This window comes from Lepidochelys kempii, chromosome 4 (assembly GCF_965140265.1).
Source record: "Lepidochelys kempii isolate rLepKem1 chromosome 4, rLepKem1.hap2, whole genome shotgun sequence".
NCBI classification, from domain to species: domain Eukaryota; kingdom Metazoa; phylum Chordata; order Testudines; family Cheloniidae; genus Lepidochelys; species Lepidochelys kempii.
The window spans coordinates 7,413,506-7,432,010 of record NC_133259.1 but is presented as its reverse complement, the minus strand read 5'-3'; the positions used below and the strand labels follow the sequence as shown (position 1 = coordinate 7,432,010).

The window sequence follows — 18,505 nt, the reverse complement described above, 5'->3', positions numbered from 1 at the left end:
TCTAAAAAGTCCTTTTTCTTTAGCAATCATTTGTATTTAAAGAATATTTTTGCACATTGGTGGCTGGTTAACCAGCGAAGTGGACAGCAATTCTAATTTTAGGAACAAAGAGGTAGGTGTCATTGACAGCTCCAAACTTTATTTGAATTCTTTTAGCTGTCTTGTAGCAAATGAGAGGGGCATGAAAACGAATCTGTATGTCAGCCTGGAGATAAGTACCCTTTCAAAAGCTGTTCAATAAGAAATAGTAAGATAAAGTAAAGAGGAATAAGGTAAGATTTTATTAGAAATTAAACCCCAGAGACCTGGGTAATTTTAAGTAAAGTCATCTATACTGCATAAAGTGCTTTTAAGAGGAATGGCAGCAGAGAACCTATCAAATAACAGACCAGATTCCAAGGTATGTTTAAATACCCATGGGGAGGTTGTGGTAGAGGCCCCCTCTGTGCCCAATCCCTTGAGAAGATGAGTTGTTCAAGCTGCAGCTGTGGTGGTTTGCCTGTTTAGCTCAGGCAACTCGTGCTTTAGCTCCAGAGGTTCCAGGCTCAGTGCCCAGCATGTTGGCCATGATGGCGGCCTTCACGCTTAGTGTTCAGTAATTTATGAATGTTGTTGCATTTATTATGGCTGGGATCTACGTGAGTTAGGTGCCAAACTTCCATTGAAATTCAGTGGGGGGTAGGTGCCCAACTCCTTTAGACTCCTTTAAAAATCGCACCCAATGCCTGGATTAAAGAAAACCTGTTCTAGTTAGTTGTGTGGGTGTCTTGTTGTGGTTCTAGTAGGAACAGTCTTTACTTTGCTCATGTTAGGAAGGGAAAAGCTCACATGGTGAGAAGGGCTGGCCTCTGTGGGCCAAATGCTCCTTTACAGCCATGAGAAGTGCATTTTGTTGGGAGAAGAAGTGGCCTCCTTCCCTCAAAGTTGAGGCAGAACATTCCACTGGGGTTCTGGGCCTTGATGTCTGTAGCTGGGGAGGTGTGTAACCGGAGTGGCGCTGAGATCACACACACACTGCCTGTCCTCTAGCCACAAGCACTGGTGGCCTCTCTGTAAGGCAGCATTTTTGCTTTGCAGCATGCAGTACATCATGTGCAGCTTATTTTAAGTATCCCTGAGAAAACAGTACGTCTCTCCTGGCCATTTTTGCACTGTTCGTCCTGGCCCATGAGTCACTGAGTCCTCAGGATAAGCCCATCTCGGTCATTCCCTATAGCTCTCCTTTCCCATCTTTGTGGCGAATTCCCTCTTTGAACTGGAACACATTACACCCCCACTAGGTGGGTCAGACTCTATTCTGTTGTGAGGCTTTACATGGGCTGAGCTTCATCCTAGGTGTGATGCCCACAATTGTTGCAGTCATGTATGTTCTTCTAATACAGCCCAGACTTCTGCAAAGCCTGTGGATCTATCCTAGTCCATGTGTTTTAGCTCAGCCATCAGAACTCAGGCAGGCAGTTCAGTCGGCACATTGCCTGGGATATGTGCGCTTTAAATGACATCCATTGTTCCTTTTCCCCAAAGGGTGGAACTTGTGTAAGACTTGTGCGGACTGTGACATGTTTATAAAGAAAAGGGTTTTAATTAAAACTCCAGTTTCTGAGCTTCCCATTGGTAGCTGCCATCGTGCTGAAAGTGGCATAATCAGAATCAAGTGGGAGCTCAGACAGCAGACTACTGTGCGTTCTGTTACGGTGCTCAGACTGTCCTGTGGGTTCTTCTGACTTGGGCCCTAATTCAGAAACGTGCTTTAAGAAGTGCCTGACTTTAAGCATGTGATTAGTCCCATTGGAGTCCATGGGGTATTTGTAAGCACCTCACTGAATCCAGAGTTTGGACCAGAAATTAAGTGGGTGGAAACTGGCTTATTGTCCTCAATGCCGATTACCGCTGCTGTCACAAACGACATTGCTTGTTAACGAGATGGCCATAAGTAGGTGATTCAGGAATGGCAATCGGATAAGTGGAGGTAGTGTCTTAGAAGGGCATAGCAAGCTCCCATGTGCTGTGCGATGAGTGAGGGAATCTACGGCAAGGTACAACAAGAAAACCTCCGCAACAAACATCCTTCTTTATGGCGTGATGTCATTGTTCAGCCCCTGACATGGTGTAATGCACAAATTCTCTGATTCATCTATGCAGTGATATGGTGGGACAGTCAAGGGTAAAAATACTTGCATCATAAAATGCCCCTGGATGCATAGGCACAAAAAAGCAATGCATGATGTCATAAATGTAAAGGGAAGGGTAACCACCTTTCTGTATACAGTGCTATAAAATCCCTCCTGGCCAGAGGCAAAACCCTTTCACCTGTAAAGGGTTAAGAAGCTAAGATAACCTCGCTGGCACCTGACCAAAATGACCAATGAGGAGACAAGATACTTTCAAAGCTGGAGGGTTGGAGGGAACAAAGGGTCTGTCTGTCTGTGTGATGCTTTTGCTGGGAACATACAGGAATGCAGCTCAGAACTCCTGTAAAAAGTTAGTAAGTAATCTAGCTAGAAATGCATTAGATTTCTTTTGTTTAATGGCTGGTAAAATAGCTGTGCTGAATGGAATGTATATTCCTGTTTTTGTGTCTTTTTGTAACTGAAGGTTTTGCCTAGAGGGATTCTCTATGTTTTGAATCTGATTACCCTGTCAGGTATTTACCATCCTGATTTTACAGACGTGATTCTTTTATCTTTTCTTCAATTAAAATTCTTCTTTTAAGAACCTGATTGCTTTTTCATTGTTCTTAAGATCCAAGGGTTTGGGTCTGTGTTCACCTATGCAAATTGGTGAGGATTTTTATCAAGCCTTCCCCAGAAAAGGCGGTTTAGGGTTTGGGGGGATATTTCGGGGGAAGATGTCTCCAAGTGGGCTCTTTCCCTGGTCTTTGTTTAAAACTCTTGGTGGTGGCAGCATACGGTTCAAAGACAAGGCAAAATTTGTACGTTGGGGAAGTTTTTAACCTAAGTTGGTAAGAATAAACTTAGGGGGTCTTTCATGCAGGTCCCCGCATCTGTACCCTAGAGTTCAGAGTGGGGAAGGAACCTTGACACATGTTAAAGTTGCCAAGTGCAGCATTAACTTACAACAGGCACTTTGTTCCACAGAAGGGTTTCATACAGTCTGAGTGGACATTCCGCTTGCTGTGAAAAAGGATACAGCTTTTATTTTCATTTAATGTCCGTTATTAAAATATTATGTGGATATCCTGGGATGCAAGCATCAGGGCATGTTTGTTAGCATTGTGTTTGTTCATGAAAACAAAACATTCAGTTCAAGCCGAGCTATATATCACACTGTCATCGGCAAATGGTGCCTTGTTGAAAATCTATCAAAGAAAGCTGACTTATCTTGCATGTGCTGCTTTACAGCAAATAGGACCGCAGTAAACTCTTGTGCCATAATGATTTTCTGTCTTTCTTGATGAGACATAATGAGATAAATTCAAGACCTTTTTGAAGGCTAATTACATATTGTACACTCTAGACATCAGTTGTCCTTGTTAGATGATGTGCATTTTTTGCTTTCATTTCATCTTCTCTGTTGTCTGCGTATGCATGTGAATTTGGCTTAACTTTGAAATATAAATTGGGATTAGGGTGTATTTTTTCTCCCCCAAATCTCTGCAGATATTCTACTGTAACACAATGCATCATTAGAGATAAGGCAAAACTTGGAGGTAGATGTGAATTAAATAAAAGGCCTGAATTTCAGGCATGGAGCAGGGGATGGTGCCATAAACCATGCCAGTTCTTGAGTAGTTTATGAACAACCCTCCAGAATAAATTCAAATCTGAGCATGCTATCGGGCGATGCATTTCTGTTATTTATAGGGATGGTTATGGCCAGATTTTCAAAAGTTCTCAGCACCCACAACTGGGAGCACATTTTAAATGCAGTTTAGCCCCAGCTTATTTAGGTGCCTGAGTGGAAATAGCTTGGTGCTGAGCTCTTTTGGATATTGGGCCGTTACATTTTCATTTTAAATTTAAAGGTGTAGCCAATGATTTTAGTTTATTGTTCATTTATTGTGTGATGTTTTAACTAACTAACATGTTATGTCATATATAATCACTGTATGCTAAATAGAGTTAAATTATAGGATTATAAAAGTGCAAGATTGATCAGCATGTAGAGGGAATAATCATGTATCAGGTATCTAAGAAAGTAGGGCTGAAACGCAAGACCTGTAGGCTGAGGCTTGTAAGATTTTAGCTTAGCCATGTGTAAGCCATAGAGTTAAGGAACGCTGACATAAGTAAGTGACCAAAGAATAACTCGATGCCCTAAGATTACAGGAAAAGATGAACTAATGGGTGATATTGCAAAAAATTAACAGTAAAAGTAATATTTTACTTACCAGATACCTGGTAATCACATTTTTCTAACACATGCCCTAACCACAGAGTGCGCTATGTGCAGAAATGCTAATGACGTATAGTCAGAATCACATTATAAAAAAGGGGGTGCCTAGATTAGGAAAATTGAGCTCCCTATGGGAAACTCCAGCAGGAACCATCCCTCTACTGATGATCAATCCATGAGAGATCCATCGGACCCTAACGCTATTGTTAAGGATGTGAGTAGCGCTATATTTCTAACTTTTGCATAGGTCTGTATAGATTTTCTATACGCTTGGGTAATCATAACTTTAATTGTAACTTTAATAAAACTTGTAGAACAGACTAGACCTTGGACTTGTGAATGTCTGTGTGGTTGCTACCCTTGGTCCTTATGTGTCCCTAAAGACTCTACAGCTAAAACAAGTAGCAGAGGTGACTTTCACTCTCTTAAGCTGGAAACTATAGCCACCAAAGTCGAACCCGTGATGGTGTAATACCACGTTACAAAATTCACATTAAATACAATAAAAAGCTACAAAGGTTACCCTTTAGCCTTTTTGAAAAGCTAAAATTTCTTGTCAATATTATGGACCAAGTATAATGACTGCCCTTAAACACTTTCCCGTTGTCTTAAATATATAACATTACCTAAATGTATGCACCAATCCCTTTTCGAAGTGTAAGGAAGGTTAAGAACTACTGCCGCTGCTAAGGTGACCATGTCTAAGGTCGCTGTTTGATGGTTGGTCTCTCTCTTGTCTTGTCCATCTTGTAATCATTGTACTCACTCTGTCTCCTCCTCTCCAGAAGCAAGAACTGTCAATCACCCATGGTATATAGACCATGGAGGGTTTCTATGCACTCCTGACACACTGCCATGTTTCTTGTTTGTTTCTGAATTGCAGCCACATTCGCAGGAGCTGTTGTTTTAATCTAGGGTGCCTTTCCCTATCGGGGGGCGGAGGGAGAACTGAAATCAGAGCAGCTTTTGCATCACCCTGTTGTCATAATAACTTCTTAAGGTGTCGTGCTACAGTGTCCAATCAGAAGAAGCAATATACAGGAGATGTGATGAGAGAATGACATCTTTCATATGTGCAGAGACTAGAAATTGGCTAACTGCATAATTTACCCTGACCCATTTAAAAAAAAAATCCACACTTCATCCAACATGATGGCAAAATTTTGATCTCAGATCCATGCAGTAGATCTTAAAAACTGATTCTGTAGTTGTACATCATGTTGTTGTAGTGGTAGTGAAGATTTTAATAGTTGCCAATACTCTGGATATCAGCTCATTTTCTTCGCACAATATTTGCTATGCAAGAACTTTGAATGACAGATTGAAAGTCTTTTTAATTTCCATGTACCTTCTGTAAGTATGTCGGAGTGCCTGTGTATCATTAGTAACAGGATGGTCATAATTATTTTACAGTGATTCTCAAGGAATCAGAAAAGTAACAGCATTTTGGAGCTGGCAAACTGGATGTGTGTGTCTATTTTCGATTTCAGAAATGGCAGGAAATCAACTTCCCAAGAGGATCTATCTGAACTTTAATTTTCCTTGTTCTGGTGATTGTAGATCCAGCAATTAAAGAGCTAGTTTGTTTTCTTTTAAAGGCCAGAGACACGTGCAAAACCGTACATACATTTATCATGGTTGACTGTGAAAATGTGGTGAATGAGTGCAGAAAAATGATGCGATTTTTCCAAAGGGCTCAGCACCAGTAGCTCCTAGTTACACTTATGTTGACTGGCCAGATTTCTAGAAGGTGGAGGACCCAGCCTTTCCCACTGAGCTCAATAGGCACAGTAAACTGAAAATCTAGCCCTTAATCGCCAAGGATCTGATCCTGCAAGTCGGGGATGCTCAGCACCTTGCAGGAAGAGCAACCAATGAACTTTGAGCCTATGCTGACAGTTCCTTGAAATCAGACACAATTAATGTATGCACTTCAAAGTACCAAAGGGAGGAAAAGAATCCCCCAACCCAACCTCGTCCGGTATATGGGAAAAAAGAGAACAAAAATAATAGCTTTCAGTCTGTAAGGCCCATCATACATATACATTACAGCTAGAGGGAATGTATTATGCAGTGGGCATGTCTGGTTCAGGGGGTACCCACAGTCTTATAGGGAGCAGTTCAAAATTCTTCACAGGTTTTCTGGAAGAAACCCTTGGGAAATAGTCTTATTAGAATGTCTTAAAGCTGTCTGTACAGATATCACCTCCTCTCCAGGACGGCATGATTATTTTATTTGCTGAGACATTGATTTCTGGGCAGGGGACATCTTAAACGAAAACCACAAAACATATTTTACCGCTCTCCTAAGCTGTGTCTAAGAATGAGTGAGAAAGCAATACTTCGATGTTTTCCAAATCAGAGATAGAAGCCAGAAGATCTGTTACGTCTGATACATTCAGCAAGGAAAATAAATATCTGACAAAGGCAGCTGCAAGAGAAATCAATGGCCAAAATGGTCTCATTCTCTTCTGCACAAATATTTTAAACATGTACCACATATTAGCATGAAAATCTCCCATCTCCCTCTTGTGTGTTTTAAATAATTCACGAGCAGATAGCTCATGATTGTTTGTTGTTGTCTCTTTCACTAAGGCTATGTCTACACTGCAGCGGGGGTAATTTCCGGCTAGAGGAGCCATATGGGCACTAGCTCTGCTCAAGCTGACATGCTAAAAATAGCAGCGTGGCCAAGGCAGTGTGGGCCGTGGCTCACGCTACCTGCCCAAGTTCAGTCCCATCTGCAGCCACGGTGACATTGCTGCATTTAGCATGCTGGCTTGAGCAGAGCTACTCATGAACATCTAGCTGAGCTGGGAATCCCACCTCCCCGCTGCAGTGAAGAGGTCCTCTAAAGAGCTGTGTTAAAAAGAAATGGGACGGGATGAATATTTGCTGGAAGAATTTAGTCTCCGGTTCCTCTCTTACAGTCTGCAGACCTGGATTCTTCAAGGCCTCTCCCCAGAGCCCATCCTGCAGTAAGTGCCCCCCTCACAGCTACACACACGAGGAAGCATCCACCTCCTGTCTGTGTGAAGAACACTATTTCAGAAGGGAGTCGGACCCACCTACAATGGCCTGTACAAGTAAGCACGCACTGTGTATCTTTTAATCCGTTTGCGCTGTTCCGCACAGAGAATGGGCACAATGACAAAAAAAAAAGGTGTTTTTTACAGGCTTTGGGCCTGATCCCGACCTGGCTTGTGCTAGTTTTACACGGCTGTAATCCACTGGCTTCATCTAAATTTCTCCTGATTTACACCACTATGCTTGAGAGTTAAGAATGTGGAACTGGATGTGCAGCGTCCAGACTTGCACGCTGCTGGTGTGCGTCTGTGTGTGTGTTGTAAAATATAAAAGGAGGACTTGTGGCACTTTCGAGACTAACCAATTTATTTGAGCATAAGCTTTTGTGAGCTACAGCCCACTTCACTGGATGCATGCCGTGGAAAATACAGTGGGGAGATTTTATATAGACAGAGAACATGAAACAATGGGTGTTACCACACACACTGTAAGGAGAGTGATCAGGTAAGGTGAGCTATTACCAGCAGGAGAGAAAAAATCGTTTTTTGGTGATAATCCAGGAGGGCCACTTCCAGCAGTTGACAAGAATGTGTGAGGAACAGTTGGAGTGGGGCGCGGAGGAATAAACATGGGGAAATAGTTTTACTTTGTGTAATGACACATCCACTCCCAGTCTTTATTCAAACCTAATTTAATGGTGTCCAGTGTGCAAATTAATTCCAATTCAGCAGTCTCTCGTTGGAGTCTGTTTCTGAAGTTTTTTTGTTGAAGAATTGTGACTTTTAGGTCTGTAATCGAGTGACCAGAGAGATTGAAGTGTTCTCCGACTGGTTTATGAATGTTATAATTCTTCATGTCTGATTTGTGTCCATTTATTCTTTTACATAGAGACTGTCCGGTTTGGCCAATGTACATGGCAGAGGGGCATTGCTGGCACATGATGGCATATATCACATTGGTGGATGTGCAGGTGAACGAGCCTCTGATAGTGTGGCTGATGTGATTAGGCCCTGTGATGGTGTCCCCTGAATAGATATGTGGACACAGTTGTCAACGAGCTTTGTTGCAAGGATAGGTTCCTGGGTTAGTGTTTTTGTTGTGTGGTGTGTGGTTGCTGGTGAGTATTTGCTTCAGGCTGGGGGGTTGTCTGTAAGCAAGGACTGGCCTGTCTCCCAAGATCTGTGAGAGTGATGGGTCGTCCTTCAGGATAGGTTGTAGATCCTTGATGATGCGCTGGAGAGGTTTTAGTTGGGGGCTGAAAGTTATGGCTAGTGGCGTTCTGTTATTTTCTTTGTTGGGCCTGTCCTGTAGTAGGTAACTTCTGGGTACTCTTCTGGCTCTGTCAATCTGTTTCTTCACTTCCGCAGGTGGGTATTGTAGTTGTGAGAACGCTTGATAGAGATCTTGTAGGTGTTTGCCTCTGTCTGAGGGGTTGGAGCAAATGCGGTTGTATCGTAGAGCTCGTAGAGGCATTGTATGTAGAGCGGTTGTATCGTAGCGTTTCCGTTATAGGGTGGTGTTTATGTGACCATTGCTTATTAGCACTGTAGTGTCCAGGAAGTGGTCATCATCTGGACCCATGGAAGAGAAGCCCTTGAGGAATTCCACCATGATTTCAGCAATTTCCATCCCACCATCAACCTCAGCCTGGACCAATCCACACAAGAGAGCCACTTCCTGGACACTATAGTGCCAATAAGTGATGGTCACATAAACACCACCCTATACTGGAAACCTCCTGACCGCTATACTTACCTACATGCCTCCAGCTTTCATCCAGACCACTCCACACAATCCATTGTCTACAGCCAAGCTCTACGATACAACTGCATTTGCTCCAACCCCTCAGACAGAGGCAAACACCTACAAGATCTCTATCAAGCATTCTTACAAGTACAGTACCCACCTGCTGAAGTGAAGAAACAGATTGACAGAGCCAGAAGAGTACCCAGAAGGTACCTACTGCAGGACAGGCCCAACAAGGAAAATAACAGAACGCCACTAGCCGTCACCTTCAGCCCCCAACTAAAACCTCTCCAGCGCATCATCAAGGATCTACAACCTATCCTGAAGGACGACTCATCACTCTCACAGATCTTGGGAGACAGGCCAGTCCTTGCTTACAGACAGCCCCCAACCTGAAGCAAATACTCACCAGCAACCACACACCACACAACAGAACCACTAACCCAGGAACCTATCCTTGCAACAAAGCCTGTTGCCAACTGTGTCCACATATCTATTCAGGGGACACCATCACAGGGCCTAATCACATCAGCCACACTATCAGAGGCTCGTTCACCTGCACATCTACCAATGTGATATATGCCATCATGTGCCAGCAATGCCCCTCTGCCATGTACATTGGCCAAACCGGACAGTCTCTATGTAAAAGAATAAATGGACACAAATCAGACATGAAGAATTATAACATTCATAAACCAGTCGGAGAACACTTCAATCTCTCTGGTCACTCGATTACAGACCTAAAAGTCACAATTCTTCAACAAAAAAAACTTCAGAAACAGACTCCAATGAGAGACTGCTGAATTGGAATTAATTTGCACACTGGACACCATTAAATTAGGTTTGAATAAAGACTGGGAGTGGATGTGTCATTACACAAAGTAAAACTATTTCCCAATGTTTATTCCCCCCCACAAACTGTTCCTCACACATTCTTGTCAACTGCTGGAAATGGCCCACCTTGATTATCACTACAAAAGGTTCCCCCCCGGCTTCCTGCTGGTAATAGCTCACCTTACCTGATCACTCTTGTTACAGTGTGTGTGGTAACACCCATTGTTTCATGTTCTCTGTCTATATAAAATCTCCCCACTGTATTTTCCACTGCATGCATCCGATGAAGTGAGCTGTAGCTCACGAAAGCTTATGCTCAGATAAATTTGTTAGTCTCTAAGGTGCCACAAGTACTCATTTTTGCGGATACAGACTAACACGGTTGCCACTCTGAAGCTTGTAAAATATAGCTATTTAGCTATACATCTAGATAGACACAATATATATGAGTGCCACTTAGTGTCACAAGTTATTCTGTGTCCCAATAGTCAGCTTGGGCAACCAGGGAAATAATGAGATGTCTAGCACTCCTAGCTACTTCAGGATAGTGATATGGGCGGGAGCTACTGACTGTCCAGAGCTACCACAAAGAAAGAAACCATATGTCCATGATGGTCACTGGATGGGGGCGTGGGGAGGCAAATATTGTTGGGAGAGAAATAACAATCAGGTTGGTATGTTGTGAGCTGGAGACAGAGGAGAGGGAGAGGGCAAATAATAGTTTTAAATCGCTCTTTTCCCCACAAAGTATGAAGCTACCCTTTCATCTGCAGCTTGTAGACCTGTTGCTGCATCTTGTCCACTTCCTCTTCTAAATACTTAGACCCTGGTCCTACAAAGACTTACACTTACACACATGCATAAGCTCACACTGTCAGAAGTCCCACTGAAGTCAGCTTACCACAGTGGATATGGTTAGGAATGTGCATATATCTTTGCAGGATCAGGGTCTTCACTGGGAACTGTGCAAATTCCAGATAGGATTTTACAGTAAAACGGGAGTTGAAAGGAACTGAAAAAGTAACTGAGCTTCTATGGATGGGAACAGGCAGAAGTGACCCTCAGAGAAGGAAGAGAGAAAATAAAGAACCAATATATTCAGAACAGCTGGGATAAGGTGAAGAAGGAGCTTCTCCTCTCCTTCTACTAGGGACTGTTTTCAGTTGTAGAAGGCTAGATGTCATGATGTCCCTAAAACAGCTGTGCACCAATCAACATCCTACTGATACATACCGTATCACTGTGGTTATTTGACTAGCACCCTCGCTGCAGAAAGCAGGTTAGGGCAGCAGTACCTAGTGCAGGTTCTAAGCTAACCTGGACTAATTGACAGAAGCTCCTCGGGAGAGAGGTACTATGGGCTGCGGGGAGAAGGGGGAATAAGTAAGGGCCCAGGGTGGGGTCACAAAGAGTGACAGCTTCCCACCTGCTCCTCCCAATGAACCCTGCTGCCCTTTCTGGCTACTTCCAATTTGCCCTCCGTTTTGGCCCCGATCCTGTCAGCTGTTGCATGCCGATGAGCCGCTTTGCCTCCAGGGGGCTCCAGGCACTGAAAGGGATGGCTCACGCAGAACAGGATCAGGGCCTAACCTGGGAGCACTGAACGTCTCTCCATTTGGTTTTTACAGAGGAAGGTGACTTGAAACATGCTGCTCTCTTGAAAGGGCAGTGGGACTCCAGGGAGGGAAGGGGGAGCCTCACAAAGTTTGTGATTGGCAATGCTGCGTAAAGGTCATAGACAGATAGGTGGAAGAAGAGTCCAGCTAGTGAAGTCCTGGTGTTGTCAGGAGGGGAGGAAAATTATCTTTTAAAATTAAGACATTCCAAACATAGATAAAAAGTTAGTTATACACGTAGGCCAGTTTGCAAAGGGGCTTCAGGCATATTAGCTGCCCAGCCTCCACTGCAATTCAGTGGCTGGTGAGTGGCTAATTCCCTTGGGTGTCTGTGACAATCCCAGCTGTATAGTGGAATAGTACATATGTTAAATAGGTCCCATTCTGCTAGCAGAATAAGGCATTCCAGGATGTGCATTAATAGGGTTTTGGGGTATTTCTTGGGCAGATGAAAGTTACAACATCTGCAACAACCCCCCTACCAAAACACACCAACTTGTGGCTCACTGCTCTGTGTTACCGTAATGTGAGGACATAGATACAAAGAGCCATGCCTTAAACAGCAGTGAGAGAACTCTGGCACCTGGAAATTCCCACCTTTTTATTAAGTTCCCTGCTGCAACACATCCTGGTCCTCTCTGGTGAAACTCAATGACCGCTCCACAGTTGCATACAGGGAAAAAAATCCTGCATCATCATTGACTGACAAGAGTCATTTGTTAGAGCCACTAAGTTTCTGTTATTTACTTCTTCAGAAGTTAACAGAATCATCAAAATATAGGGCTGGAAGAGACCTCGAGAGGTCATCTAGTCCAGCGCTCTGCACTAAGAAATTTCATCTACTTGAAATCTAGTAAAAGGGTGTCTTAAAATTAGTTTAAGTATTACATTGCCAAGTCCCCCTTCCAATATTTATGGTTTAATAATTATGTTTTCCTGACTTTTTTCAAAATGCTTGTCAGTTCCATGTTGCTATGTGAAAGACCCACACAAACAGGGGAAACTGATTAACTCACCATAAAAGTGAAACAGAAACTGACCATATATGAAGGGCTGTCAAATGCTCAAAAGAACAAGAAAAAAAGGATTGAGAAAGATGTTTTGTTCTTTAATTTCTTTACGTTCTCGTTTCTTAGAACTGGAATTGGTAACAGTAGGTAATATTTTTTTAAAATGTGATTTTAAAATTGATGATGCCCTGTTACATTTTGGAGCAATTTTCTCAGTCAGACTCTGTATCTTTTTCTAAGATAATTTTGTGAAAAATTATTATTCACTTCCCAGAAGATAAATAGCTTTTAAAAATAAAATGATAGTTTTCTTTCCTCTTTGGGACATCAAATTTAAAAGGAAATATTTTTTTTTTAAAAATGGATACACTTTTGAAATTTATGGCCAGAGTGGAGAAGTTTTCAAATGGTATAAAATGTAATATACAACAGAAGTTTCTGATGAGAACATTACAGATAATATTTTGCCCTCAGGAAAAAAAAGCTCAATTCCCTTTAATGTGAGTTGTGCATAAGTATCAGAGGACAATATTTAAAAAACACACACATTGATTTAATATTTCAGATTTATTGTCCATGAAGGAAAATATGGACTTTGTCTTCTGCCAGTTACCTTCTGAGTCAGTAAATCATGATCTGGGGTGGGTAAATCAGTATCTGCTTAATATACAAATTAGCTATCTTTTTATTATGATTATTTCAGTAAACTAACTTCTTTGTCCTTGACGAAGAAAGGTCAAAAATAAAAATGTACCTTCTGAGCAGATATCAGGTTCCCTGATCCTTGGAAAATAAAATAGCAGTTTGTTCTCACCACTGTGATTTTTTTCAAAGTTTTAGTGGAGCACAGTTTCAAAATTCTTCAAATAGTACTTGTTAGGTTTCTCCAAACTACTAAAGACCATTCATAGAGCCCCTTTGAGAATGCTAATTTTATGGGTTATGGAGTGCCACTGATTTCAAAGCATTGCTATTGAAATTGAAGGTTTTAAGCCTTCAAGAAGAGCAGCTGACTCTTCTGTACAGAGCGAGTAAAAACCTCTGGCAACTTTAGTAAAGTAATAATTTATCTACTGTTAAAGACACATTGTCCAGTAAGTGTTTCTTGTGCTTGACTTCCCCCTTCCCCACCCCACACTCCCCCTTAGTTTACTAGTATCTGTAAAGAGTACATCACATAGTGGAAAGTTCAGTTCAGTTCAGTTTAACTGGTCAAAAGTACTTGTGTGCAATGCATATAACTCAGCACAACTCCAGGCCTGCATTTCTTTAGCTTCCGTTGTATCGATATGACAGGGCTGAAAGTTATTCTAACTATTCATGTGCGATGGTGCCATTGGCTAAATTGTGCTGGATGCCTGTGGGGTGGTTTGTGAGAGTGTGGAATCCATAAAGATTCTCAGATACTTTTTGGGGAGCCCTCACTGCCAATTCCCACAGTTTGTGTGAGTTCCTTCTTTGCCTCGGTTTAATTTTTGTTTTCCAGTTTGAATAATTTGCAATAGTTATCATTAGAACGTCTGTCGTTCATATGCATGAAAAGCTCCCTTTGGCTACAGTTGGAATTGCACATATCCTGCAATTCGTTCCTTACGCTTCTGTCCTGCAAAGATTTGAGCATATTTTAAGCATGCCATTGGCTTAAATGGGACCACTCACATGCTTAACGCTATGTGTGCATCCGTGGTTCATGATTCAGTTCTTACTGGCCTCTTCAACTCCACCTCTTCGGACTCTGAGAGCAGACACCCAAAGACAAATTTTTATCAATGGCTCCCACAGTTGCATGCACAAATAGATGCTTAGACGCTCAACCACCTGCCTGTGTGTGCAGTTAAGGCAGTTAGTTTTAAAAATGTGATTTTAATATATTTAATATACAGAATTTAATATATAACTCCGAATAAAGCTGAGTTGCACTTTCCTAAGCCATTCTAGTTCATTCTTTTTGTTTTAATTTTACATCCAGGGTTGATTTTTTTTCCCCTGTGACGGCAGGTCTCTCTTAGGATTGGCTAAAACGTCGTCTCCTGGGAGAATCAGAGCAGCGTCAGTTGATATGGCGCACATGCTGCAAATTGCTACAAGGTTTCACAATGAGTTTTATCAATTTTACAGACATAATAAAGAAAATAGGAAAAAGTAGCTAGGGAAAAAGTTTAAGGTTTACAAAATAATTGCAATTTCACAAAATTGCCTGTTTTAAGTGTTTCAATATGTTAATTACAGCCATATGACTAGAATCACACAGAACCAGGAAATGCATTTAAATAAATGTGCATGCACTTTCTGGGGAGAGGAGGAAGCACATTGGAGCTGGCTTTCAAGGAGGTATTCATGGATTTTAGCACCTACAGGAATTTTGCAGCCAGTTTCCATTCAGACTGAATGGGAGTTAGGTGCCTAACTCCCGTAGACTTTAGAAAATCCCAGTTACGCCCTGTCTCAAAACCAGCAAAACTCTTTAATAAGTGTCCCTTTCTTCCTCCTGCATCACAGTGCAGTCAAGGTACAAAGTGCAGATCCGTTGTTAAGATCATCAACATGTTGTATACTACTGCCATCCTTCTGTACAAAATTATCCTTTCACATCACATCAGAGGAGAATTTTGTCCTCAGTCTCCAAGGCGAATTTATACAAAAATGTTTCCTAAAACACGGTTTGGCTGGTTTTTTCCTCCAAAATCGTTATCCGTTGACAACTCAGATTGATGAATAGGATCTGAAAAAGAAAATATAATCTTGCGATTGTTATAATCTGGCCAGAAAGGGGCTCTTTTTCCTGAGACTCACGTGTTGCCCTTAGCCCATGTGTGACAGTCCCATTGACTTCACTGGGAGTTCCCAGTGAAGTGAGTGTACCCGAGATTTTCATAAGTAACTAGGGATTTGGGTTTCAGAGTAGCCTCAATTTTCAGATGTCCCACTTGAGCCCCCTGAAAGGGGTTTGATTTTCAGAGGTCACATGCCCAGCACTTTCTACCAATCAGCACCTCTGGGGTGTTTCAAGCCGGACACGCCAAAATGGAGGCATCCAGAGTCATTGGTCACTTTTGAAAATCTTGGCTTGAATGTCTAATTTGGCCCATGGCAAAGAAGTACCATTCTTATGGGAGCTGTGGAAAAACTGCCTCAGCACCTTTTAACCCTTGAACACCCTTACCCGGGCTGGGCAGACATCCTAAGTGTGGATACTCGGCAAAATAAGAAACTGGAGAGTAGCCATTCAAAAATGTTAACATGCCACGCTTTGAAGAGGCAGAGAAAAAGGCTGCAGTTTAGTACGTGGAGGCAGTAATATCACTTATAATCTGTGGAGGATATTTTTCTTCGGTACGTGTTGCTCTGGTGCTAAAGCCACAAAGGGTATGTCTACACTGCGGCTGGACGTGTTCTTCACAGCTCGGCTTGACGTGCGTTTGCTGGCTTTGGTCGAGCTAGTGCACCAGAATCAGCCGGGTGGACATGGAGGCGCGGTCAGCGGAATGGACTAGCCGCCCAAGTACAAGCCTGTCCGCGGTCTGCATTCAGGCAGCTAGTCTGAGCCACTTCCCATACTGTTGCCACCGCACTGCTATATTTAGCAGGCTCATCAAGCAGAGCTAGCATGTCTGTCTCTCCCGAGCTGGGAGTTACAGCTCCCCGCTGCCATGCAGATGTATCTTTAGGGTGAAACCTTGATCCCACTGAAATCAATGGCAAAACCCTCATTGACTTCAGTGGGGCCAGGATTTTAGCCTTAATGCTTGCTCCCTCGCGTTCTTGTCTGGCCGGGTCTAGCAGCACCTCCGAGGGAAGACACTTGGTAGGATACTCCTCCCTGTCTTCCTGGATCAGATAGGTGGGTGGGTCCCAACACGCACACTTTGAAGTGAGGAGGGAGAGCTAAGAGTGACCCCCCATTGCCCTGCCAGTCCTTCAGCTGCTGCGGTGCATTGGCTCTGTGCGCTCCGTGGTACGTGAGCGGTGCAGCCCCTCTTTTCAGCCGAGAGAGTAGCGCAGAGCGGGATGGACGCGAATGCTATTTTCACCCTGTGTTTTTCTCACTTTACTTTACAAACCAGGACCCCCCTCTGCTCCTCGGAATGCCATCTCAAATGTTAACGAGACTAGTGTCTTCCTGGAATGGATTCCCTCGGCTGACACTGGTGGAAGGAAAGATGTGTCTTATTATATTGCATGCAAGAAGTGCAGCTCCCACTCGGGGCTGTGTGAGGCGTGTGGCAGTCATGTCAGGTACCTCCCCCAGCAAATCGGCCTGAAAAACACCTCTGTCATGATGGTGGACCTGCTTGCTCATACAAACTATACCTTTGAAATTGAGGCAGTGAACGGAGTGTCCGACCAGAGCCCTGCAGCACGGCAGTATGTGTCTGTAAATGTAACCACAAATCAGGCAGGTAAGTGGAACTTCAAAAGGGGCTAAGATTCTGGGGTGGGAGGCCCTGGCCATTCTGTGGGGTGGAACTCCCGTTGAAATAAGTGGAAGTAGCAAGACTGGGCCTTGAATCCTTTCCTATGCTGGCGGTTGTTGTCCTCCCTCCGACCCCCATTTCACAGTATAATTACAGCAGCCTTGGAACAGCAGGAATGTTCCCTCTCAGCAGGGTGCATTTTGGTCGTTTTTTTGTTTTTAATTAAACATGCAGAATCTTTCATAGCTTAATGTTTCCGTGTCTTCCCCCACTAAAACAAGAGCAACATAGTTGTCTCTCTTATTGGCAGAAGGACATCCTAGCGAGATCCTTTAGATTTCAGGTGTCACGCAGTTTAAATGGCCTGACTGGTTTAGCAAATGGCTAATTGATCTTGGAGTGGCAGCTGGAGTGGAAGTGAAAAGACAGAGGCTGTCCTAGTGTCCCTTTAGCGTCGCAGTGAAAAAATGAACGGATTCGGGATGGGGAGGTGTTGCTGGCTCAGATCAGGGATGTCATTGCTCATTGTCTCATTTCAGTTTTGCATCGTGCAAATGAAGATAGTGGGGAATTTTCCCCCCTTATCCTGGACTAGGCTCTGAGCAGAGGCAGGGTGCAGAGGGAATAAGGAGCCTGACCCACCTTGCACAGCCCATGTAAAGCCCAAGCTGATTTACACAGTTTGCACTCAGGGAGCACGGACACGCCCAGGGGACAAGGAAGCGGGAGCCATGGTCCTGCCGTCTACACGGGATGCAGCACTATGTGTACCCTTCTCTGCATCTCACACGCGCTGGTAGGCACTGTTCTCAGAGCCCTCAAAGGCCCTATCATGTTCTGCCTCTCTTAACTCTCCCTCTCTTAATGGTGCTGTATTGCAAATGGCCTTCCTTACTGGAGGGCTGAGTGTGGAACTCATGCTGTCCGCTTCCTGCACCTCCCAGGAACATGAGGTGCTCCTTCCTGCAAAGGCTTAGGACCCTGCTCCTCAAGCACAGCTGGCTAGTGGCATTTGGGAGCATGGGCCCATTTTTAAGATCTAAACTCAGAGCTCTTGCAAATACAGTGCACTACTCTGCTGCCAGGTTCCCAAGCCAGCCTTTCCTGCTCCTTCTAAAGAAAATGCTTTTAACGGAGAAATCTGGCACAAGCTACTGAGCGACAAACAGATTTCAGAGTCCTGGCTGCAAAACAGAAGGATGCTAGGCTGAGCAGGACTGAATTTCATTCGAACAGCACAGGTACATGTTAGCAGGTTCAGCAGCCACCTGAGAGGGCATTGATGTGTTGTAACGAATCAAGTCCGTGCCCCGGTAATTAATTTGGATTGCTGATGTGTCAGGCAAACCATACGAATGTATCTCGAGGAGAGGAAAAAAAAGCACTATTGGGTTACTGCTCAGTGCTGATTGACGTGACAGGAAGCCTTCAAGAGTAGCGCTGGCAGATGTCAGCCTGACACCTGCAAAACCACCTGTTTAATTCAAATAAACAAGTGTCA

At 43.4% G+C, this 18,505-nt stretch overlaps 1 protein-coding gene across 16 annotated transcripts in view; it reads left to right on the top strand.

Annotated features, from left to right (window-relative positions):
- EPHA5 (EPH receptor A5) overlaps nt 1-18,505 on the top strand; it is a 319,531-nt gene that overhangs the window by 160,860 nt on the left and 140,166 nt on the right. For 9 of the 16 annotated variants that reach the window (XM_073340233.1, XM_073340236.1, XM_073340232.1 and 6 more), the window contains exons 4-5: nt 7,287-7,442; nt 16,654-16,989. The exons of 4 other annotated variants lie outside the window; for them this stretch is intronic. In XM_073340233.1, the coding sequence (XP_073196334.1) occupies nt 7,287-7,442; nt 16,654-16,989 (492 nt within the window). The remainder of the gene's footprint in view (nt 1-7,286; nt 7,443-16,653; nt 16,990-18,505) is intronic. 3 more of the 16 variants (XM_073340239.1, XM_073340240.1, XM_073340241.1) reach the window with 1 other exon arrangement.